Below are 15691 nucleotides of genomic sequence, written 5' to 3'. Positions count from 1 at the left end.
TTCTTAGCGCAGCCAGATGACAATGGGCTCCCAACAGCCAACCATCCCTGCCAGCTAGCCTGCCCAGTGGCAAGGCATGATGGGAGTTGTAGTCCAAAAATGTTTGGAGGCTAGCTTGGGAAAAGCTGTCTTTAATATGAATATGTGTGTTCTCATTTTGTGTTCCAACGCTTAAGGCTGTGCAATTTTCAGGAAACACACACCCCATTCCAGACACATTCCCTCCACCCTCAAAGAATTCTGGGCAATGTAGTTTCCCCTTCACAGAGTTACTCTTCCCAACAACCCTGTACAAACCACAGGGCCCAGGATTCTCTGAGGGGACAGTGCGGGCGCCCCGCTTCTCCTCATTGGCTCACAGCACAACTCCTCCCCGTTTGTATTCCTGACAGGAGAAAGCCCCTTATCCGAGGCTCCGCTTCCCTCGGGATGAAGGCCAGCTCTGTCCTGGGAAGGGGCAGGTCGCGGCGGGTGGTGTATGTGAACAGTTTCGGCAGCCACCGCTGCAGCAACGTGATTCGTTATGGCGGCGGCGGCGGCCACCTGAGGGACCCGGAGGCCTCCTGCCTCTCGGGCGCGTCTCCCGCTGCCGCGCTCTCGGGCAGAAGAGGCTCTCGGGGTGCAGCCGGTCCTCCCTCCGGGGAACGAGGAAGCCCCTGCTTGGGGCTGAAAGCCCCTGGCGAGGCGAGAGCGAAGGGGGTCGGGAGAGGCTGGGAGGAAGGAGGCGAGGCGAAGAGGCCCAGAGCCGAGAGGCTGGTTGGGGTCAAGCCACCGCCGTCGCCACGCGAAGGGCGGAGCAGCAAGGCGGAGGCGGCGGCTGCCAACTCCACAGACTCCGACGGCCAGGAAGAAGCGGGTACGAGCAGAGCGCAGGGCAGGAGGCCGCGTGTCCTCGCCAGTATCCTCTCGTGGTGTTAATGAGGGTTTGGCAATCAGTGCCGGATTTACGTATAAGCTAAACAAGCTATAGCTTACAGTCACACTCTTGCCCCTCCCCCCCAATTTCACTATTAACATACTTCTTAATTGTATTTAAGTTCAACAATTACTTTGATAAAATACATATTTGGTTATGGGCAAATGGCTTTAGATACCTATTAGGTGCATAAATTACCATATACTGTAGCATATATTCAACACAAAAAACAGCGACAATTTGTAGTTGACAAAGGACAGCTGGACATATAAAGGACCCCATTACCTTCAATAGCTTAGGGCCTCATTAAACCGAAATCTGGCCCTGTTTACAATACTTGCATATCCCCTACCATGGTGGTTCTGCCTTGGGGTGGTGAGGGTCTCGCAATAATCCGGATGAAGGAACTGGTGGGCAGAATCATTTCTTGTCCATTTTGAATGTGGGATTTCCCCTTGCATAGGATTGTGCTCCCTTGAGGAGTGGGAAATAGTTCTGCTGACTAAGAAGCTTGGCCTGCCTTTTCATCTAACAGCTTGCAATACCAAGCCTTGCCCCGTTAAAATAAATAGACAGCAACCTCCTGGCCCTCAGGATTTCTTCTTTTTTTAAAAGTTTCTTCATGTGTCAATGCAAGACTGGTTGCCAGTTTGTTGCCAGGCCCGATTCAAGATGCATTTAAACACATTAGTGTCTAAATGACTTCGGCCCCAAATATCCAAAAGAACGCCCCATTCCTGCCAACCTGAGTTGTTAAGATCTGCAGAGGGGGCTCCTTTGGTAGTTTTACTAGCCTGTGGGTAACAAGATTTCTCTGTGACAGTCCTTAACTTGTGGAACTCACTGCAGAGGTTTTTCTCCAACATCTTCATTTTACTGCTATGAAGCGTTCTCTGTATGTTGAAGATCCACCCCCTACTCTGGCCTTTGACAGGGTTTTTTTTTTTTTTTGGTGGGGGCGGATCTGCCTGATTTTATAGATTTCTATTTGGAATGGCTTTACATAAATGTAATTTTAATGGTTTTATCTGTTTTTATAACTATATTATATTATTATAGCCTGCCTTTGGACCTTTAAGGTGAAAGAAGGGGAAAAAGTTTTTATAAATAAATGAACAGACAAACAAACAAACAAACAAACAAACACAAGGGCCAGAAACTAGTACGATTTTTCTTGTTTACACAAGTTTTTTCAACAGGACTTTTGTCTCCATTTGGTGCACTTAATATGTTCCTCTTGTCACAGTAACACTAGTAGGAGAACCTGCACCTGCTGAAATTCTCCCTGAGAAATACATGTATTCAATCTTACTGACTCTACACACTCCAATTCAGTTTGGTTTAAATTTATTTCTAAAATCATGGATGGCATTCAGCATCAAGCTATGACGTCACTGCAAGCGTATCTGCTTGCCAGATGGAACAGTCTCCCATCTCTTTGCCCGTGCATTGTTCTGAGGGTTTTTCCCGACCCTCCAGAACAGATTTGGAGAAGGCGTGATGTACTAGGCTAGTAGTCTTAGTCAATCATTTCACTATTAAGGAGTATTTCGTGATTTAAATTAATTATTTTTCAGAATGTAATACAATGTCTATAAATGCTGGGAAACCATTCACTTATAAAAAGTTAATTGTTTGATATATATGTCCCCTCAGAAATAGTTTCCATTAAGTTCATTGGGGCTTGCTCCAATGGATATTGGATTGCAGCAACTTTATTTGCATACAGGGGCATCTTGCCCATAGAGGCAAGTAGTGCGGGGTGCCAGGATGCCAAGTTCTGGAGGGCGCCAGGGAAGAGGCGGAGGTTGGACACAGCGCCTCCCGGCATCAGCTCGCCGCCCTTGCCCGCCTCGCTGAAGCGGTGCCGCGCCCAGAGCCTCCGCTTCTTCCCCGCTTGAGGAGTCACTCTCCAGCCGCTTCCTGCCACCTCCAGCCCCGCAAAGCTGCTGGCAGCGCAGTAAAAGGTTGGCGCTGGATATACTTAAGTTGGCCCTGTTTGTGTAGTCCTGCAGGTAGGAGGGCAAACCCACCGAAAGATCCCCTCTATCCCCTGAAGAAAAATAACCTTAACGGTAGTTCTAATGATATTTTTCGGCACATCTAAAGACATTAGAAACCCTCCCCCCATTTGTACTGCAGTAAAAAGCCTTTCTCACAGCAGCAGCAGGAAACATATTGAATTCTTCCCCCTGCCCCCAATTCTGATTGCCATCTTGCCTTCGTTTCCAGCTACTATCTGAAGAACAAGATGAGCTTTGTAATGCAGCATTATGCTGTACCCTCTGCAAGGCTGACATTCATGCTTTGAAGTGATATGAAATATTGATCTTTCAAAGTGGTTTGTGAGAGATTGGCTCCTAAACTTGCACCATGATTGCAAGGGAAGGTGGGGGGAAATAAGATTTTAATTAGAGCTAAATGATCTGATTTAAATCTGTGATGTCTCACAGCCACAGTTTGAAACAAACACAGTGGCAAATAAAATCCAACTCTTTTAATAGGTGGCTGCAAGGAAACTCAAGGAGATGCATTTGAATTTCCTCCTTCCCGGGAAGTTGATAACAATGAGATCAGGCATCAAAAGAAAGAGGTAGAACATCAGCACAATGGCACTAGAAATAAAAAACGAAGATGCTTTGCAGTCCGTTCCAGAACTGGTTAGCCATTACAGCATTATTTGAAGCTGTCCCCTACCAAATTGGGCCCTGCTAAGGTGTAATATGAGAGTGGTTCTCTATGGCGGAGGAGGCTTTATTGTTCTATACACTGAGTGTTGCTTAAGAAGAGGATAATATGTTAAGAAAGCAGATTATGTTCTAGTTGTGGGCGAATTTAAAATACTGCCAGGTATGAAGAAAAGAGTGATAGGATGTCAGGGTTTAAACTTGCCTAGAAGTTATTTTGGTGAATTGAAAGTGCCTTTCTCTAATCCCAGATGTGATTAATTAGCAGTGAAGGGAAAGTACTCTGCCCATGCTCAACAGCACTCACGTCCCATTTCTCATGTTGCAGAATTACGCCCAGGCACTAAAAACAGTTGGGTGGGTGGGACTAAGATCAGGCTCAAATTAAGCACATGTTTTACTTGTCCTATTGTAGCATATTTCTTTGTGGGGTGGAATGAAGGGGTGGGGTCGGGTAGAAACACTCATGATTTTATATGCCTGTTTGACTTGTTTTTTCCCTGTCCACCACTACCATGTGGCCCCTTGAAGGTTGATCTTGTGGGAATGTGACTCTTGGGTTGAAAAATGTTCCCCACCTCTGGAATAAAGTGGGGGGGTGGTGGAATGTGAAAGTTGGATTAAATGACAATTAAATGCAAAATGTACAGTCTGACATTTTGGTTGAGTCTAACTGTATACCAAATAAGCACAGCGACTATTCACAGCAGCTGTAACGGCTGATTACACAATCAGTTTTATATCCATTCACCCTGACCCACAGATTCTCACATGTAGCAGTGGGATGCCTGTCATTATGCATGATAATCTCCATATGATCATCTGATACGGTGATAGTTGGTGCAGTTTTGCTGAGGAGGGCAAAATTCTAGAAGGGCAAGTATGTTTAGAAAAGAAGGATCAGCTTTAAAAGTTTGGAAAATACAATGGTCATCCAATTTTTTAATTATAAATTTATATCCCACCTTTCCTCCCAAAGGATGGGAAGCAATATATAAGGATATATTGATTGGAAAAGAGACTAGAGTCTATATTAGTAGAAAGCCACATTTCATTCTGTATCATAAATGCGATTCTGTGCTCTCTGAAAAGTTCACCTAGTGCCTGAGGATAAAACCAGACATGTTTGTTAAATTGACAACTGATTAATAGTTTTATTATGTGTAAAGTAATCAACTCAGATTTAATTTATTCAAATGTCACTGATCCATGATTTAAAATAATGAGGAAAACTACTTCCTTCAAAGGAATATTTTAACATCTTGTTATATGGTTTATCTATTCAATATTTTGCAAGAAGGACAAGGATTTTGCCTTATAATTCACCATTAGAAGTAAGGCTAACTCATAGTCTCTTATTATCATTAGGCTTCTGCCACTTTCATTGATGTGATTCAAATTGTGTAATTGAATGTATCACAGAGTAGTAATTTTAACTGTGTTAGCATCATGTTTTTGAATGTACATGAATTACATTTTCAGCTTGATGTCAGTGCCAGTTTCTACTTTAGTTGTATTGGTTATAAGAAGTGTTGTGTTTTACCACTATGGGCTGATTTATGAGCATTATTCTTAACATGTACACACAATGCACATGTTAAACTGTGAAGGAGGCAAACACATTTCATTTGGAACATATACCCATGTGCCTAGAAGCACCAGGGGCTCTTTGTGAAATATACACATATGTATGAAATAATGTGTGTGACTGTGAGACTATATATCTATATCTGTCTATGCCTGTGGCTGCTTGTTAAACAGTCTGCTGCTTCATGTGAGAAGGTGCTGCACAGTCCATACCACCTTCTGTGATCTGTATGCACAAACTTTTTTCATGCAAAATTTTCCATCTCATTAAATTAAAAAAAAAAACCCCCACTGTTAAATAAATACAAGTTCTGGCATGATTTGTCTACATACAATATTTTTGTTGACTGCTTCCCCCTGGTATGGCACATACCATTGATTATGGATCCTTTCTCTCTTATTCCTTTGCTGCTCTGCAGCTTGACACAGATAATTTTGTGTGACATTTTAGTAGAAGCCAAACTATGCTATGTCATTCGGTCTGTGTATTTGCTGCCTCCAGAGAGTTCAAGGTGGTGTAAATGGGATTCTCTCTTTGTCCTTGCTACAACCTGGTAGGCTTGGTTAGTGAGAGAGTGACTAGCCCAAGTTTCTTTCCTCAATAGGGAGCTGAACTTGAATCTCATCCTCCTAGTCAAAACTTACAGCCCAATATTACACTCTCTTTTTACAGTCCTGGAGCCCTGCTATTCAAGAATTCTGTTTCGTGGTTCCCTTTCCTCTCTCTCTCTCTCTCTCTCTCTCTCTCTCTCTCTCTCTCTCTTTTGCAAACAGCATCACATGTACATGCATGCAAGGGATGCAATTGAACAACTCCAACATTTACTAAGGGGAAAAACCTTTCTGTTGAAATTCTGAAAGAGGAAGCAAATATAAATAGGAAATATGCAAAGATTGGTACTGGGGCGAAAAAGGAAGTGGGAGTGAAATGCAAGCAAGAATACTGACCTGGAAGGTTAGCAGACAGCACAGATACAGTCAATATTGAAATGTCAATACTGTCTGTGTTATTGCTAATCCATGATGTAAAAGCTGGTTCTAAATAGCTCTGGAAAATACTGTTAGGAAAGAGGTTTGCTTCATGGAGGGACAAAGTTGAGTCTTTTATCACTCAGATACTAGACTTATAACAACACCACACCAGAAGATACAATTCTTAATGATCAGCATCTAGCTTTGACTATACCTACTGGGGGGTGGGGAACCGGATTTGGAGGTGCTAGCTCATAAGTAACACCAAAAAGTGAAATAATGCATTTTTAGGGTTAGACCTTTTAAAATAAAAGACAATAATGTTTAAGGCCAGTCATTTAACAATGTAAATAAACAGGCACTTGTGTTATCTCTTCTCACATTTTAAAAACACTTATCAATAGGTAAGGCAATGTGGTTCTGTTGACATACCTCACATATCTCTATTTCTAGTCCACAGTCTGGCTTGGAGTGTGTAAAGTAATTTCTAAAATGATAGAAGAAAATGGACACTTTAGAAGCAGATTGCTGTCGTGTAGCAAACTTCCAAGTGAAGGTAGGTAAGAAGTAAGCTTCTTGTGGTACTCTTGACTCCATTACTATGCCCAGAGTGGAAAGTTCTGGTGATATCCAGACATACATTTCACCAGTATCATCTGGTAAGATGGACTTTACATTCTGTCATGCTAAATAACATCCACTCCTTTGTTTCCTTGGGATCTGAAAAGTGTAGCCCTAATCTAACTAAAGTTAGTTGGGCTTAATGCCCCTGATATAAAAAGGAGAAGGTGGTCATGAATGATTGAGTTTCCACTGATTTGACTGAGACTTGAAGCAGAGATAAGTTTAGTTGGATAGGGTTCTAATTTGAATTGCTGTGATGCTGCAGTGAGCTAATACAGAACACAGTGGCTTTCTTGTAAGAAGGAGAGCTCACAATGAAGTACTTTGGGAGCAGATTGCACACGTGCTTCAGAATATTTCCAGGCTTCCTCTAATCTTGCACGCAGAACTCAAACCAACAGTTTGGACAGAGAAAGCCTTAACTGCCTCAGGCTTGTATAGGCACTAGTGCCCCAATACCATCCATAAATTATATTTGAATATAAGAGATAGATACCACTTATTCTCAGTACTTATTCCACATTTATAAAACACTTCTGGATATTTATCAGAATAATTGTCTGGAAGTAGTATTTTACGTGTGTTCTGACATGTGGTGACTGAGGTTTACCTTCTGTATTCATTTTATATTGCTTTAAATAACAATGTCACTCCTTTTCTCTGGAGCCTCTGGGATGGTGTTGAGGGCAGAATTTACAGTTAAACTTCCCTAGCAAAAGAGATACTTGCTACTTTTCCAGGATTAAACTAGCTATCACAGCTGACACCATCTACCTCTCCTTTCCATACTTTCATTTTACAATGCTATGAATGAGAGTTGAACAAACTTCAAGAAGGAATGGGAAAATTTTATTTAGGAGACCACTGTAAGCAGATGAAAACATTAGCAGGATTTTAACAACACTTGTAATGTAACAAATACTATGGACAATATGGAAAGATACAAAATATGGATGATGAAATATTATGCAGTTGAAAATGTTGACAATAGGACCTGTGGAGGGGAGGGTGGGAAGTCTGGAGATTCAGAGAAATCTCTATATATGGTTATGTATTTGGCATTGTTATAACCTTTCACTTGTAAAATCAAATAAAAATATTTTTTTTAAAAGAGAGATGCACAAAGATGCTGCCATACTTGTTTGATACAAAATCTATCATGAAAATGAGTTTCTTCTGTAAAATTAGAAGATGACTGCCTATAATATATGAGTATTACATAAATAAGTGAGTTTCCAATGAATGCTGGCTATGACTTACACTAATATAATATTAGAATATTTGCGGCCTAATTGAGGCCTGGATGCAAATGAATGATGAATGGATGGATGGAAATGAAGCATGAATTAAAACTGACATTCTATTGATGCAGTTTCCATTAGAGCTTTGTAGCTGCTGCACAATTCAAAGTAACACAATATTATGCTTACAATCATAATTGGAATTTCTGGCTTCACAGTTTAATTAGTTTTAGGAAACAGATTAACCAATCCATTAAGTGTTATGTGTTAAATTTAAAGTGACATATTCTCAGTTTGTCTGCTGAGCTTACATTAATGTCAATAGAGGTCTGCAAACTATGTGAGTATAGAATATGCATTGGTATTTGGAAATAACCATTGGTAGTTTCTGTTAGCAATGTTCGCATTCCATATAACTCCAAATAGCCAAACGTAAATTAGCTAGAATTTCTAATTATCTATTTGGAAAATCCAATATTGTAGACTGGTTTCAGCTATAGTAGCATGGTTTCAATTACAGTAGCATAAACATTGACAGTACCATGACAGTGATTTTGTGCTAATGCAGACACTTACTTCCAAGTAAAAATGCATAAATTTCACTGTAAGTCACTCTGTGTTCAATGGGGCTTTCTCCAGATAAGTGTGTATAGGATTGCTGCTTCACTATAGAATTAGGGTATTAAACCAGTATCTTAATTTCCTCCAATGAGCTCAGGTAAGTAGTCAAAATTCAACAAGCCGTTTAGAATATTAGTAATAGGTACTTGTTCCCCACTCCTAGACTGAAAGCAAATCCCATGGTTTTGAGTGGCACTTCCAATTCCTATGTGTGTTTACAACTCATTGAACTCCACAGAGTTCACTTCTAAGTAATCAACCAATTTTACTCAGAGTAGGCCTGCTGAAATGAATGGATCCAACTTAATCATGTTCATTAATTACAGTGGGTCTATTCAAAGTAAAACTTAGTTGAATACCACCCAGTGGAATTTACTCCAGGTAAGTGTGTATCAAATTAAACTATGTCCAGTGGGGCTTTTTGGTGGATTTCACTCTCTGAATGTCATATTATTTATATGTCCCCTCTCTGTTCCTGTATTCCCAAACCACTGCAATACCTGTATGCAAGCAGAAGAACTAATTTGTGGTCTTTGTGACTGAGGTTCTGTTTGCCCGGTTTACAGCTGCTGCAGCAGCTGTGATTCATAATACTTGAGGTTCCCCTACAGCCTTTTTCTGTCTTGCTCTCTCACTAAATTACAAAAAAGAGTTATAGGGTTTCCCAGAGCATTTGTGTTTTATTTAAAAACAAAAGAAAGCCCAAAGCTAACATTCTGTCTTGACAGATATGAATCACTTAAAAATGCATCCCTCTTCCACTGGCTTTGACAGTAGTAAGCGTGCCCTAGTTGAGAGCTTTGATTGTACACCAGGAGGAAGCAATGGACATTGGTTTTTCCCCCCCTTACTTGTGTTTTCTGATGCCCATTGTTGTTATCATCCATTAGAAATTACATAGTGGCAATAATCTTTGGCTATAATTTGCTTCTTTTTGAAAGGCACCATTATGTTACCCTCAGTGCTAATTGTAGTTCATTTTTGCAGAGCTTTAATAGTGGCTCACTTATTAAACTCTATTTAGCTGAAAGCACTTGATTCGAATGCCTTCTTTCTAATTAGCAGATTTTGCACAATATTGCACTAAGGAGATAAGTCTCCTATTGATCTGAATTCTTTATCAGATAAGTAGTAAAAATACATTGGAGTAATCACAGTAGGACTGCAAATGCAGAACAACATGTCTGAATCAAGAAGCCTCTGTTTTGCACCAAACAGTTATTGTTTTGCACTTTTGTTTATATAGTAAAAGCAAGATTATTAATGCCACATTTTGCTATTTCTGTAAATTGTTTTCTTTAAAGGTGATTATTGCAATTTTAATACCATAGATTGCTTCAGATGAAATGTAATGAGAGTTCCAATACAAATGAAAGCAATATATTTGTTCTCATGAAATTCTTCCACAGGCAGAGATGTAAATGGGAATGTACAAAATGAGACTTCTTGCATTGACACTGTAAGTAAAACTCTGCTTCAGTTACATTATGGTGATAGAAAATTATTTAATAAAGGCTACACTTTCACAGAGGTAAGCAAAAGTTGTAGAATCAGGGATGACAATGGACCGTACACTTCATATATTTAGCATTGCAAATGTTGATGCTCTTTTTGGAATGCTTCAGTTAACTGTGGTAAAATTCTGTGAGAGTTAATTTATCATTCCAAGTGACATGCATATCATCAACTTATCTCAGGTATATATATATATGAGAGGCATTTTGATGGTGAATTGTCTAGAGGTGGCCCATGAGAAGCTTTGCTTATTGGTAGGAAGGGCATATTTATGTTTTGTAAACTATCTTAGTCATGGATATATCTTACTGTGCAATGGCAAAAGCCATACAGAATTTACATTGTTTACTATATTTCTTTGGTCTACTGCCAAGACAATTTTTTTTCCACCTAGATACTTTGCAGGTTTTGGAGCTAAATATTTTCAAATGTTTGTAAACTGTGGTATCAACATGATTTAAAAACAATAGAATTAAGTCTAAGGGCAGTATTCAGCTATGTTTTACTCAGAGTAGACCCATGTAAACTAATGAGCATGAATAAGTTAGATCCTAGTTGAATACCACCCCAAGAAATATTGAGTGGAATTCAACATATTGCTAAGGTGATTGTTCTTTCAGAACAAGGATTTGTACTTGCCCGGAGGAATGCTCTTCTGGGGAATCTTGTAACCCTCAACAGCAGGTGTGGGGAGGTGACGGGGGAAACCTCCATTGCACTAACGGCATCCTTGTGTTGGCTTCTGCTAATGGAATGAGGTGTTTGATTTTAGTCCAAATTTTGGGGTTGATATGGGATCCAAACCAGGAGAATAGTCCCTGCTCATAGAATAATGTGGAAGGAAAATGTTTCTGGTAGGATCCAACTCTTAACATGTAGGAAATATTGGATATGATATTTCCCACACCTCATCTATGGATGCACTATGGTTTGACTATGCCGAAGTTCTTCCTTAATTTGCTCTATATTGTAATTTCATCAGGAACCATCCTAAGAGCTGATGGTTGACAGAACAAATGAGCCTTCTGTCTATTTGCCCATCTCATCTGGTCAGGCAAACTTAACTAGAAACGGCAGTACAGAAACTCCTGAAGTTGTCTAGGCATTGAGCAATTAAGCAGCTGCTTTGCAAAGCAGGCTTCTTCCAAAGATAACTATTCCATAAGCCTGTTTATTGTAAACAAGAGATTCATAACCAAAGGTTTCTTTAATCTCCCTTTTCCATTAGGATGAAACCATTTTTGGATGGGTGTAGGAAACAAAGCAACAAGGAAATGAAGATTTACTTCAGGTTTTGCATTTTAGCTGTTTTCCAGTAATCCTTTAACTATACTGGAGAAACAGATTCTTGGTGTCAGAGGTACTGGAATACAAATACTAGACATGTTATGTGGAACAATTTATGTGTTTTTCATGTAATAGGTTAATTGTAATGTAAGTTTGATTTTGTTTAAATGTGATTAAGCAAATCAGCTTTGCACTTGGGTTTAGGTATTCATAAAGGAATACAATGCAGTATGATTACAATACAATATAATATTTTTAATGTTGATTTTATGTGTGTGTACTGTACTAATCAGCTTCTCAAAATAAAGTATGGATCTATGAAGTAAATGTACAGGTCTGGGAGTTTGTATCTCAAAACTGAGTTTTAATTCCTGCTTCCATTACACTGTAATGGTGCGCTTGAATATTACCTGAATCTCATAATGTATTTCAAAAATATACAGGGTAGTCATCCTCCAGGACAGTGGACTGTGGGTAATACTACAGGGTCATAAGAACAACACATTATGAATTGATGGTGTAGAAGTTGGGATGCAGTGTCAGTGTCTCATTAGCGCAAGCAGGAGTCCAAGAACTATTCAGCTTAATGAAGTCTACTGGGAGTTAGAGGAAGGTTTCACTTCCTTCCAGCTTTCATTCTCCTGGTACATACCAACTCATTTCCTTCTATGTGGAATTGCCTGGAAGTCCCAAGACTCATAGCAGAGGATCATAGTTCAAGAGTCATACAGTTTCTGAGGCCATAATAATAATAATAGTAATAATAAGAAATAAAAATAAATAAATAAATTTTGGTCTGATCCAGCAGGGCTCTTCTTTTATTTATATTGCCAACTCATTAATTATCTCCAAGACCTCTCATTCTCCCCTGTCAGATTTTGATACATTTCTCAGCTCCTTACAGTCTGTCCTCTGCAAGGGTATGGGGAGAGACAGGGTGTCATCTTTAAAAATTTAAATGACAATTTAAAAAGAAATGGAAGGAGGGATTCATTGTAGCTCTCTGGAGATCATTCCATAGGCAGAAGCATCTCAGCTTGCTGGATGAAGAGTTTGGATTTGGATTTGATATCCCACTTTATCACTACCCGAAGGAGTCTCAAAGTGGCTAACATTCCCCTTTCCCTTCCTCCCCCACAACAAGCACTCTGTGAGGTGAGTGGGGCTGAGAGACTTCAAAGAAGTGTGACTAGCCCAAGGTCACAAAGCAGCTGCATGTGGAGGAGCGGAGACGCGAACCCGGTTCCCCAGATTATGAGTCTACCGCTCTTAACCACTACACCACACTGGCTCCCCCAGTGGATGAACGATCCCCTGTCTTCTCCCCCCATGTGCTTTATCGGTGTGTGTGTGTTTCTCCCTAAGTGACTTGACGCCTGATTACTTCATTGACCATCTTCCACCAAATGTTCCCACCAAGTCTTAATATTCACATAGGAAGCTTCAAATTTCCCCACCTATTTTGAGTGGTTACTAGGAATTTGGCCTTTTTGTTGGTGATATCCTGTCTACAGAATGCCCTTCCCAGAGGGGCTCACCTGGTGCCTATGTTATTCTCTTGGGTGCTAGGTTAAGTCTCACAGGCCTTTTAATACGCTTTTAACTGTACCCCCCCAAAAGACTTTGGATCTTGAATTAGAATTGTCCTTGTACGTGGGCTTATGCTGCTGCAAAACTTCCAGCTGCTGTTTTCATACTGTTTTAAATGTTTTGTATGGTTGGTTTTTCATGATGGGGATTTATTGTTTTTAACATGCTCTGAACTGCCTAGGGAACACAGCTGGATAGGTGGAATGAACAAATAAATAAATAATCAATGTTCCAGCAGGGATAATTACCAACAATTCCTTAGAAAAGAGAAATATATTGTAGAAACTGGGTTAGTAAGTCAGTTATGTGAAATTTTGATTTAAAATGTTGACTGGTGTATAAACAGTACTAAAGTACAAACGAATAGAATCCGAGGGTCATACTTCAGTGCACTCAAATGAGCAAAACAACCTTTGATATTAATACAGAAAGCCAACAACATAGGAAGTATAGGTGTATTTATTTAAAATGGTAACAGTGAGTGGTGTTTTAAAATCTTAGGTTTATTTTGCCTTTTGAAAAATTTCTGGCTCAGTTCCTTGTGCTCTCTCTCTTTGTACATTCCCTCATGTGGAACCTTCCAGAGACCACATGCCTGAGGTGATTGGGGCCAGAGCCAGAAGTCAGTAAAGCAATAGGCATGACTCTTACTTTTATACAATAGGCTGCATTCCACCCCTGCAAAACTCAGAGGTTTTTGCTTCCCCCCATCTCTCCATTCTCCAGCCAAGAAAGAAGCATTGTCTCCTTGCAAAGGCACATTCCAGACTGACAAAACCCCTTGAGGAGGATGTGGAGTGTGGCCAGTGAGGGGTATGGCCTGGGGAGGCAAGGGGGATAGTGGCAGTCCCAAGGGTCAGATAGGGAAAACTTGAGAGCTGTATTCAACCCCCAGGCACTTGCGTGTAGACAATATTGATTAAGTTAGACCGATGGTTTGACTAGTACTAGTTGATAGAGTGAATATAGGTCTGTGGGTAGACACTGTGTGCAAGCCAAAGCCTGTGGTGAGTATAACCAACTAGCTTATGGCTTTGGTGACTACATGCATCTCCAGCCTGTTATGGAGAGTTAGCTTCCAGTATCACATTCCCTTTTGAAGCAGTAGTGCTGGCATGGGAACTCATTATAGCCACAGCAAGACTGAGCCGTCTTGTAGAACAAGGATGTGGAATCACCAGCTTGTAGGCCAAAGTGTCCCTATCCTCATAGTCCTAGAATAGTGGTGTAGCAGAAAAAAATACTGTAGTCGTGAATGCAATAATTAGTGGTTCCAGAGAGGACATAGACCCGCAGAATTCTGTCAAGATGTAGCACACCTGACCTGCTACTGATTTTGCTGGCATATGTACATGTGTAGCCATTGTAGATATACAATGTGTAATTTAAATAATGGTTTGTTTTCTGTGATGTGCACGATAAGGAAAAGAGCTATTTGGAGTCCAAGACGAGAGAGAATACGCTTGCTTATTCATGTTTCAAACATGGCTGGGAAAGTTAAGGAAATAAATATTAGCAAGGTAATATATGTGTTACCAGTGCTATTTCCAGACTTTAAAAAGCAGGCAGAAGAGATGACTTTGTTGTTTTTTCTGCCCAGACCCTTAAGCATATGGGATCATCAGAAGTGATAGTGAAAATAGCAATTCTACTATGATTTGTTTATGATTTTGCGGGTAGATATGTCAGATTACATCTAATATGCGATAACATCTTCAAGTTTTGCTTTGATTTGTTGTTTCCAACTTGCTTTGCCTTCTGCTGCCTTAATAGTGTCTCCACTGAGATTTCATTCTAAGTCTTTGGGCAGGGCTGACAGCTTTAAACACGAAGCATCCAGTTTATACCAACTCATTAGTGCTACGTCACATAAATGTGCAAATAATTGATTTGGCAAGTTTCAAAGAGAAGGGTTTTCAACCCTAAAATCAACCTTTAAAACTTCTAAAATTGCTATAGGGGTTTCTACAGCCTTAATAAGAAAAGCCCGAACTATTTCTTCTTCTAGAATTGTCTTGTCTTCCACCACCTCTGAAATTATGGAAATTAGATATTGCTACATGTGTGGCTCGGGCCTCCAAGTAATAATGCCAGTCTTTTTTTTATGTTTTTAACTCATGAGTTGCATTCAGGCATCATGCTGGATGGAATGGTGGTTTTGTCCTGCAATAAGTAGTCAAGAGATGCTTCCTCTGATGTCCAACAAATAATTAAATTCAATCTTGGTCTCATCTTCGCTCATTGTTACCTCTTACATGCTTTCAGATATCATGAAAATAAGAGAAAGAGCCAGGCTCATGTCCTTTTGTCACCTCTTGCTTTGCTTATTCCTTTCTCTCATTGTCCACCTCTTGCCTCTTAATTTCCAAATGTCCATAACAGGCAGGGAACCAAAGGTAGGACCACTGGGGAGTCATGTCTCTTCCAGTGTGTTTCTGGATGTGGGGTCCAGTCTGAAATATCTGGATCTTGTACCTTCAGCATAATAGCTGAAGTTATTTTCCATCAGTAGACATAAATCAGCTCACCTTAAGCTGTGTTTTCACCCCCTCTATTCCTCTCCTAGGGGCTGAATGTAATCCTCCAGGCATCTCTGTCTAACCCCTGTGGCTTGCACCTTACTCATTGGTCCTCCCTCCCAAGTACTTTTA

At 40.2% G+C, this 15691-nt stretch overlaps 1 protein-coding gene across 2 annotated transcripts; it reads left to right on the top strand.

Moving 5' to 3' along the window:
- Nucleotides 1-227: 227 nt before the first annotated feature.
- Nucleotides 228-11777, top strand: LOC310673048 (uncharacterized protein C5orf47). 2 transcript variants are annotated; one of them, XM_083431009.1, is made up of 5 exons: nucleotides 238-856; nucleotides 3421-3509; nucleotides 6616-6718; nucleotides 10058-10107; nucleotides 11392-11777. In XM_083431009.1, exons 1-5 carry the CDS (start codon nucleotides 430-432, stop codon nucleotides 11416-11418), a joined length of 696 nt encoding a protein of 231 aa, XP_083287135.1. In that variant the 5' UTR covers nucleotides 238-429; the 3' UTR covers nucleotides 11419-11777. The 2 variants fall into 2 exon arrangements, with proteins under 2 accessions (XP_083287134.1, XP_083287135.1); XM_083431008.1 differs by lacking the exons at nucleotides 10058-10107; nucleotides 11392-11777 and adding an exon at nucleotides 8975-10051 and having other exon boundaries at nucleotides 228-856.
- The last annotated feature ends 3914 nt before the right edge of the window (nucleotides 11778-15691 follow it).

The sequence above is a fragment of the Podarcis tiliguerta genome, assembly GCF_965153285.1.
Source record: "Podarcis tiliguerta genome assembly, chromosome: 2".
Lineage (NCBI taxonomy): Eukaryota > Metazoa > Chordata > Lepidosauria > Squamata > Lacertidae > Podarcis > Podarcis tiliguerta.
Note: the sequence above shows the minus strand (reverse complement) of the source record. Positions and strands in the feature narration are given on the sequence as shown.